The sequence below is a fragment of the Cebus imitator genome, unplaced genomic scaffold (assembly GCF_001604975.1).
Source record: "Cebus imitator isolate Cc_AM_T3 unplaced genomic scaffold, Cebus_imitator-1.0 Scaffold82, whole genome shotgun sequence".
Classification (NCBI taxonomy): domain Eukaryota; kingdom Metazoa; phylum Chordata; class Mammalia; order Primates; family Cebidae; genus Cebus; species Cebus imitator.
The window spans coordinates 5,315,299-5,324,390 of NW_016107397.1; the positions used below are offsets into that span (position 1 = coordinate 5,315,299).

The window sequence follows — 9,092 nt, forward strand, 5'->3', positions numbered from 1 at the left end:
TCATGGGCCAGAGAGGAGGTCAAAGGCCCTCACTGTGTGGGAGGATCTCTTGCCCAGGTATGTAGCAAAGTAGAGGCACAGCTGGGACCAGAACCCACTGGGCTTCCAGCTTTTTTTGTTTGTTTGTTTTGAGATGGAGTCTTGCTCTTGTTGTCCAGGCTGGAGTGCCATGGTGCGATCTTGGCTCACTGCAACCTCCACCTCCCAGGTTCATGTGATTCTCCTGTGTCAACCTCCTGAGTAGCTGGGATTACAGGTGCGTGCCACCACACGCAGCTAATTTTTTGTATTTTTAGTAGAGACAGGATTTCATTATGTTGGCCAGGCTTGTCTCAAACCCTTGACCTGGTGATCTGCCCACTTCAGCCTCCCAAAGTGCTAGGATTACAGGCATGAACCACCATGCCCAGCCTGGGCTTCCAGCCTTTAAGGCCAGCCAGGCCGCTCCAGCTTCTAGGAGAGCCCAGCCGTGCTCCCCTAAGGCAAATGGCAGTAACTGTATAGGCTGGTCACCCCTCACCGTGGTTGCCTGACTCCTACAAGGCCCTTAGTGACAAAGAAGTGGCCCTGGGTCCAGATAAGAGCAGGACCCCCATCTTACAGCAGCTGTGAGAGGGTAAACTGGGGGATGACATCTAGCACAGCGTAGGGGCCACCACTCAGGACCCTCTTTCAAGAAGGGGCAGGAGGCTGGGCACAGTGGCTCACACTTGTAATCCCAGTATTTTAGGAGGCCAAGGTGAGAGGCTGACTTGAGGCCAGGAGTTCGAGACCAACCTAGCCTACATGGAGAAACTCAGTCTCTTTTTTTTTCTTAAAGACGGGGTTTCACCATGTTGGTCGGGCTGGTCTTGAACTCCTGACCTCAGGTGATCCTCCCGCCTTGGCCTCCAAAGTGCTTGAATTACAGGCGTGAGCCACCACGCCCGGCCGAAATTCAGTCTCTACTAAAAATACAAAAATTGGCTGGGCCTGGTGGCGGGCACCTTTAGTCCCAACTACTCGGGAGGCTGAGGCAGGAGAATCTCTTGAACTCGGGAGGGGGAGATTGCAGTGAGCCAAGATCAGGCAATTGCACTCCATCCTGGGACAGAGCAAGACTCCATCTCAAGGCATAAAAAAAAGAGCAAGAGGCGTTTCAAGGCCTTTTGCCCAGTGCCTCGTGCGCCCTAAGCACTCAACAGTTCTTGAATGAGGAGCAGCCTCCCGGAGCCACCAGTGTGGAGAGAGAAGGCACCTGGAGGGAGCCCCAAGAGACTTGCAGGCGTCTTACAGCGCAGCACACGCCCCTTGGGACTCTGAGTCAGTGCCGGAGGCCTCGGACCCAGGGCGGGGAGGGGTTCCGGGGAAGGGAAGGATGCGGGTGGGGGCGGGATGTGGACTCTGGGAGTGGAAGGGAAGGATGGGGGGGTTTGAGGGGGAAGGAACTCGGGGAGGAGCCCGGGCACAGGGAGGGAGCTCGGAGATCCCTAGAGGCGAGGCATGCGGGGAGGGGCAATTGTAGTCTCCGGGAGGGCAGGGGGCGCGGCCATGGAGACAGACGCGAGAAGGGAGGACGCGGCTGGAGCAGGGGGCAGCGGGAGGAGTAGGAGGGCGCGTGGCGCGGCTGACGTGGGCCGGGGTCGCGCAGCGGGCTGTGCGCAGCGGCGGCAGCGCGCAGCGACAGAGTCCCCTGGCGAGGACGAGCGAGCGCGGCGCCCGCACCTCATTGCACCGCTCGCGCTGCGCGCCCCGAGGAGCACCCGCCTCAGTTCCCGAGCTCAAGCCACATTCCCTCCGTGTCTGCCCCACTCTCCTCCCGCTCTGGGCCCCGCCATGGCCCAGGCAGTGTGGTCGCGCCTCGGCCGAATCCTCTGGCTCTCCTGCCTCCTGCCCTGGGCCCCAGCTGGGGTGGCCGCAGGTAAGGCGCTGGGTAGCCCGGCTTCCCCGCAGCGGCAGCCGCAGCCCGCCCAGGGCCTGGAACCGTCTTCACGGGTGGGTGGGCCTGGAGCGGGGATGGCCGAGGCGGCACCGTGCACCCTGCGCGCATCTCTCCCCTCGGCGGAGGCCTCTGTGGCACCCTCTCCTCTTCCTTTTACCCCTCTCCTCCAAAGTCACCTGGGCACTGGAGGGGGATCCCCGCACCCCCTGGATTCCTGCTTCCACCCCCCGGATTCCTGCTTCCACCCCCCCGGGCTGGCCCTACCTGGAAACCGCGTGGGAGTGACTGGTGCATCCCTCGAGGCCTGGGGACCATGCACCCTCTAAGGGAGGGGAGGATGAAGCCGGGAGACGGGGATGCGCCCGGGACTGTCATCTCATCGCGCCGTAATCCCCCACTCCCCAGAGAGCACGGGATGGGCAGCGTTTTTGCATTAAAATGTCGCCTTTTCTAGAGGGGTTTTCCACCCTGTTGGTGCTGGCTTTGTGGAGATGCGATTTTAGAGCCCAAGAGGCCAGGCTGCCATTTCCTCTCTGATGTTGATTTCCAAAATGGACCCGAAGCTGACAGGTTCCTGGGATGTGTGTGTAGAGGGGGGCATCGTGTGTCTACTGCTTCCACATCCCCACCACCAGAAGGCCAGCACCCACCTTCTGCCACATTTTGGGAAGCATAAAAGGACCCATATTGGGGACTGTCCCTGTCGAGGGACAGGTGGGATGTGGGCAGCTAAGGGGGTTGAATATTATCCAACATTTTCATACCCTCCCCCCTCACAAAAGAATCAGGGGCGGGGGTGGGGTGGGAGAGAAGCGGGGGATCTAATGAAAATTTGTGACAAGGTAAAAGAAAACCTGCAACTCAGGGATGAATGAGATGAATTTTATGGGAATTGTGTTTGGTCAAGATCACCTGTTTCCTCCTGGTAATATAGAAGACAGGTCTCTTGTTCATCAGGTTTATTTGTGTCCAGAGATTCTCAATGTGTCCTAAATTGAAAAAGAAAAAGAAAAGAGAAAAGAACAACAGTGAATTAATTCTTTGGAAATCATGTGTGGTTCCCATTCTAGCCAATCTCACTGTTGATATGGTCAAAATCACAGTGGCTAGGAGTGAGGCTGGGAAACATATCTTCTCCCTCACCCATGGGGGAGAACTTTCTACCCTTCCCCTTTCTGAGGTCTGCATGAACCAGGGATGTGTAAGTCAGAAGTCCATGTACTGGACTATTAATTAATTCTGGGTTGTGTTATCGAGACTTTAGAAGTACTCTTGGAAAGTGTTTTGGGTAGTCTGCGTGTTCTGTGAGAAAGGACTTGTGTAGCCATTTTCTAGAATGTTCAGGGCCTCACATGCTATGTTGCTGGGAAAGGTGGGTGTTTCTTCCATGGGCCAAGCTTTGGAGTGGTTGCCCCTTCTCTTTTTGCTTTTGCCCCTTCAGCTCTGGGTGACTTGGGGGCCCATGGAGTCCCCTAAACCTCTGCCTTGGCTGCTCCGTAAAACATTCCCGGCTAATGTTTTACTGTTTTTTTTTTTTTTTTTTTGAGACAGAGTCTCACTCTGTCACCAGGCTGTAGTGCAGTGGCGCAATCTCAGCTCACTGCAACCTCCGCCTCCTGTGTTCAAGTGATTCTCCTGCCTCAGCTTCCTGAGAAGCTGAGATTACAGGCGTGTGCCACCATGCCCAGCTAAATGTCACTTGGATGCCCAAACCTGGAAAGATGATTTTTTTTTTTTCTGAGATGGAGCCTTGCCCTGTTGCCCATGCTGGAGTACAGCGGCATGATTGCGGCTCACTGCAATGTCAGCCTTCCTGATTCAAGCAATTCTCCTGCCTCAGCCTCCTGAGTAGCTGGGATTACAGGTGTCCTCCACCATGGCCAGCTAATTTTTGTATTTTTAATAGAGACAGGATTTCACTATGTTGGCCAGGCTGGTCTCGAACCTCTGGCCTCAGGTGATCTGCCCTCCTCATCCTCCCAAAGTGCTGAGATTACAGGTGTGAGCCATCGCCTAGAAAGAATTTGATGGGTAGAGCAGCAGGCCCTGTGATTGGTTCCTTCAGCCACATTTGGCAAAGGCTTCATAATCCATTTCTACCCCAGATGTCCTGGCCATCTCTGAGAGCCCTGAGGAAAAGAGGCAGCATCACCCAGGAGCTGTGACACACCTGATTTTGAAAAAAAAAAGACTGAGAAAAAGTGCCCTTGGAACCTCTTTTGGCTTGGCAGGTGCGGGGGGGGGGGGGGGGGCTGCTGCCATGAGCTGGGCCAGTGTCTGCAGCAAAGCAGCAGACACAGCCCCTCCCTGCCTCCACCCATCCCTCCTCCCAGTCCCAGCTGGCTGCCCTCCTGATCCATTACCCTGGCAACCGATCTGCGTGCTGACATGCGCCTGTTTCACTGCAGATGTGGTTTGGCCATTAGCATGCAGCCAAATGTCCCCACCACCTGCCAGCCTCACTTATGCCCACCCTCCTGAGGTGGGGTGGTGGGGAGGATGGGGAGGAGAGGAGAGTGCCAGGAGCCAGTGGGAGAAGGGAGGATGGGTCTCTCGTCTCTGCACCTCTCTGTGCACAACCTGGCCAAATGCTGCCTCCCAGCCAAAGTCGGGGGAGAGCAGAGCTCAGCCAGGGTGGTATAGACTGGCTAGGTGGCCTCAGGCAGCAGCAGTGGCCCATGTGGGCAGGGTCTCTCACTTTGTTGCCCAGGCTAAAGTACAGGGGTGCAATCATAGCTTACTGCAACCTTGAACTCCTGGGCTCAAGAGATCCTCCTGCCTCAGCCTTCCAAGTAGTTGGGGCAACAGGTGCGTGCTACCTTGCCTGGCTAATGTTTTACTTTTTAATTTTTTTTGAGACAGAGTCTCACTCTGTCACCAGGCTGGAGTGCAGTGGTGCGATCTCAGCTCACTGCAACCTCCGCCTCCCGGGTTCAAGTGATTCTCCTGCCTCAGCCTCCCAAGTAGCTGGAACTACAGGCACGTGCCACCATGCCCAGCTAATTTTTTTGTATTTTTAGTAGAGACAGGGTTTCACCATGTTAGCCAGGATGGTCTTGATCTCCTGACCTCATGATCCGCCCGCCTCGGTCTTCCAAAGTGCTGGGATTACAGGCATAAGCCACTGCCCAAAAAATTATTTTTTGTAGATACAGGGTAGTACTATGTTGCTCAGGCTGACCTTAAACTCCTGGGCTCAAGTGACCCTCTGGCCTCAAAGTACCTGGATTACAGGTGTGAGCGGACTGGTCCTGGCCTCAAATGCCTTTGTAATTTAAGAAATAGCCCTGAAAGCAAGGGAAATGTGTAATGTGGGCCAAAGCAGTGAAGGCATGACGTGGGCCTGAGGAAAGGCTGGATCTGGAGTCCCTCGTAGGGACAGGTGATGTTGCTTCAAAGTGAATGAAATGAAGCTGAAAAAAATAATCTCAGAGTCACCTGGGCATTGGAGGGGGCTCCCCTCGCCCCCTCGATTCCTGCTTCTACCCCTGGGCTGGCCCTGCCCTGGAAACCACGAGAGAGTGGCTGGCACATCCGTAAGATGCCTGGGGACCACACACCCGATAAGGGAGGCAAGGGGAGGATGAGGCAGGAAGGCGGGGATGCATCACGATGGGTCATTGGCCCACAACCCCCCCAGCTCAGGGAGCACGGGATGGGCAGCGTTTTCACCTTAAAATGTCACCTCATCTAAAGGGGTTTTCCACCCTGTTGGTGCTGGCTTTGGGGAGATGTGATTTTATCTTATTTATTTATTTTATTTTGAGACAGAGTTTCACTCTTGTTGCCCAGGCTGGAGTGTAGTGGCACGATCTTGGCTCACTGCAACCCCCATCTCCTGGGTTCAAGTGATTCTCCTGCCTCAGTCTTCTGAGCAGCTGGGATTACAGGTGCCTGCCACCACACCTGGCTAATTTTTGTGTTTTTAGTAGACACAGGGTTTCACCATGTCGGTCAGGCTGGTCTCGAACTCCTGACCTCAGGCGATCCACCCACCTCGGCCTCCCCAAGTGCTGGGACCACAGGTGTGAGCCGACGTGCCTGTAAAACTGAGAGATGTGGCCGGGCACGGTGGCTCACGCCTGTAATCCCAGCACTTTGGGAGGCCGAGGCGGGTGGATCACGAGGTCAAGAGATCGAGACCATCCTGGTCAACATGGTGAAACCCCGTCTCTACTCTAAAAATACAAAAAATTAGCTGGGCATGGTGGCGCGTGCCTGTAATCCCAGCTACTCAGGAGGCTGAGGCAGGAGAATTGCCTGAACCCAGGAGGCGGAGGTTGCGGTGAGCCGAGATCGCACCATTGCACTCCAGCCTGGGTAACGAGAGTGAAACTCTGTCTCAAAAAAAAAACAAAACAAACAAACAAACAAAAAAAACCTGAGAGATGCAATTTTAGAACCCAGGAGGCCAGGCTGCTATTTCTTCTGGGAGTGATTTCCCAAAATGGACCCGGAGCTGATAGGTTCCTGGGGCGACTAGGGGGAGAGGGACCTTGTGCCCACGCAGTCGTCCATCTACTGCCTCCACGTCCCTACCACCAGAAGGCCAGCACCCACCTTTCTGCCACATTTTGGGACGCATAAAAGGACCCAGATTGGAGACTTGTCCAAGGACAGGTGGGACATGGGCAGTTGAGGGGGCTGAATATTATCCAACATTTTCATCTCCTCCCCTCTCATAAAATTGGTAAAGTCGGGCACTGTGGCTCACGCTGTAATCCCAGCACTTTGGGAGGCTGAGGGAGGCGTACCACCTGAAGTCTGGAGTTTGAGACCAGCCTGGCCAATGTGTTGAAACCCTGTCTCTACTAAAAATACAAAAAATTGGCCAGGTGTGGTGGTGGGTGCCTCTAATCCCAGCTACATGGGAGGTTGAGGCAGGAGAATTGCTTGAGCCCGGGGAGGGGTTTTGGGGGGGTGGAGGTTACAGTGAGCAGAGATCGCACCATTGCACTCCAGCCTGGGCAACAAGAGTGAAACTCCATCTAAAAAAAAAAAAAAGTGGTAGAGAGAGGGTAAGGGATCTAATGAAAATTTGTAAAAGAAAAACAACATGGTAAAATAGTTGAAATAGTTGAAAAGATAAAATAGTTGGCCTTTTGGCCGGGGCTGGTGGTTCATGCCTCTAATCCCAGCACTTTGGGAAGTCGAGGTGGGCAGATCACAAGGTCAGGAGTTCAAGATCAGCCTGACCAACATGGAGAAACCCCATCTCTACTAAAAATACAAAAATTACCCAGGCATGGTGGCAGGCACCTGTAATCCCAGGTACTTAGGAGGCTGAGGCAGGAAAATCTCTTGAACCTGGGAGGCGGATGTTGCAGTGAGGTGAGATTGCGCCACTGCACTCCAGCCTGGTTGACAGAGTGAGACTCTGTCTCAAAATAAATAAAGGAATAGTTGGCTTTTCCTGTTGAAAGCCTAACAGGCCTTCTGTGAAGTCCCTCTGCGGAGGAGCCTACTCTGCATTTCTGGGTCCTCCCGGCACAGTGGGGATGGGGTCCGTGGAAGGGACTCAGTCAGTGCCACCTGGGTAAACAGTCTCCTGGGGCAGGACCAGGTAGGCTAGTCCCTCCAAGGCACCCTGCTCTCCAGGTGCCCCTTGGCAGCAGCAGTACCAAACACCTATTATGTGCCAAGTGCTGTGCCGGGCACAGGGAAGATGGAAATGATCCCTGCTCCAAAGGACTTTGGAGCATAGCAGGGGAGGAAAAGAAACCTTCATTCTCACATGGCGTTGTGACAACAGTGGCCTTAGGCTGTTGGGGGAGAGCAGAGGGGGTGAGAGATTCAGGGAAGTGTTTTTGTTGCTGTTTTCTTTTGTTTTTGAGATAGAGTTTTACTCTTGTTGCCCAGGCTGCAGTGCAATGGTGCGATCTTGGCTCATTGCAACCTCCACCTCCTGGGCTCAAGCGATTCTCCTGCCTCGGCCTCCCAAGTAGCTGGGATTACAGGCATACACCACCATTTTTGTATTTTTAGTAGAGATGGGGTTTCATCATGTTGGCCAAACTGGTCTCGAACTCCTGACCTCAAGTGATCCGCCTACCTCGGCCTCCCAAAGTTCTGGGATTACAGACATGAGCCACAGCGCCTGGCCGACAGCTGAATCCTTTAACCCCGACAGAGAGGGAGAAATGAAGAGAGGAGGAATCCAGAGGCATGAGACTGGCACTGTCCAATAGATCTCTGGGCAATGTGGTTACGCATGCTGGCTCGTGCCTGTAATCCCAGCACTTTGGAAGGCCAAGGCAGGGGGATCGCTTGAAGCCAGGAGTTTGAGACCAGCCTGGGCAACATAGTGAGATCCTGTCTCTACCAAAAAATGAAAAAATCAGCCATGCGTGGTGACTTGCACCTACAATCCCAGCTACTCGGGAGGCTGAGGTGGGAGGATCACTTGAGCCCAGGAGGTTGAGGCTGCAGTGAACTGTGATCATGCCACTGCACCGCAGTCCTGGATGACAGAGGGAGACCTGGTCTCAAAACAAAATCAAACAGTTCTGGGTGATGGTAGAAATGTTTTCTGTGTGTCCTGTCCAGAAGCGTAGCCACCAAACCAAGGCCTTGCCTGGCTGACATGAAAAGAAAATATAATTTGGGCAGCCTGTGCAACATACTGAGACCCCGTCTCTACAAAAAATAAAATAAAAAATTGGCCAGGTGTGGTGGTATGTGCCTGTAGTTTCAGCTATTTGGAAGGCTGAGGCAGGAGGATCACTTGATCCTGGAAGGTGGAGGCTGTAGTGAACTGTGATGATTATACTCCAGTCTGGGTGACAGAGTGAGACCCAGAGAAAGAAAGGAAGAAGGAGACAGAGAGAGAAAGAAAGAGGGAAAGAGAGAGAGAGGAAGAAAGGAAGAAAGGAGAAAAAAGGAAGAAAGGAAGAAAATAAAAAAAGAAGCAAAGAGAGAGAAGGAAGGAAGGAAGGAAGGGAAAGGAAGGGAAAGAAAGGAAAAAGAAAGACAGAGAGAGGCTGGGCACGGCAGCCCAAGCCTGTAATCCCAGCACTGTGGGAGTCTGAGGTGGGTAGATTATGAGGTTAAGAGGTGGAGACCATCCTGGTCAACATGGTGAAACCCCATCTCTACTAAAAATACAAAAATTAGCCGGGCATCGTGGCACACGCCTGTAATCCCAGCTACTCAGGAGGCTGAGGCAGGAGAA

At 53.8% G+C, this 9,092-nt stretch overlaps 1 protein-coding gene across 3 annotated transcripts in view; it reads left to right on the top strand.

The window, feature by feature from the left end:
• Nucleotides 1–1,523: 1,523 nt before the first annotated feature.
• TMEM130 (transmembrane protein 130) overlaps nucleotides 1,524–9,092 on the top strand; it is a 24,426-nt gene continuing 16,857 nt past the window's right edge. For all 3 annotated transcript variants that reach the window (XM_017533707.2, XM_017533709.2, XM_017533708.2), the window contains exon 1: nucleotides 1,524–1,900. In XM_017533707.2, coding sequence (XP_017389196.1) covers nucleotides 1,531–1,900 — 370 coding nt within the window. In that variant the 5' untranslated portion in view covers nucleotides 1,524–1,530. The remainder of the gene's footprint in view (nucleotides 1,901–9,092) is intronic.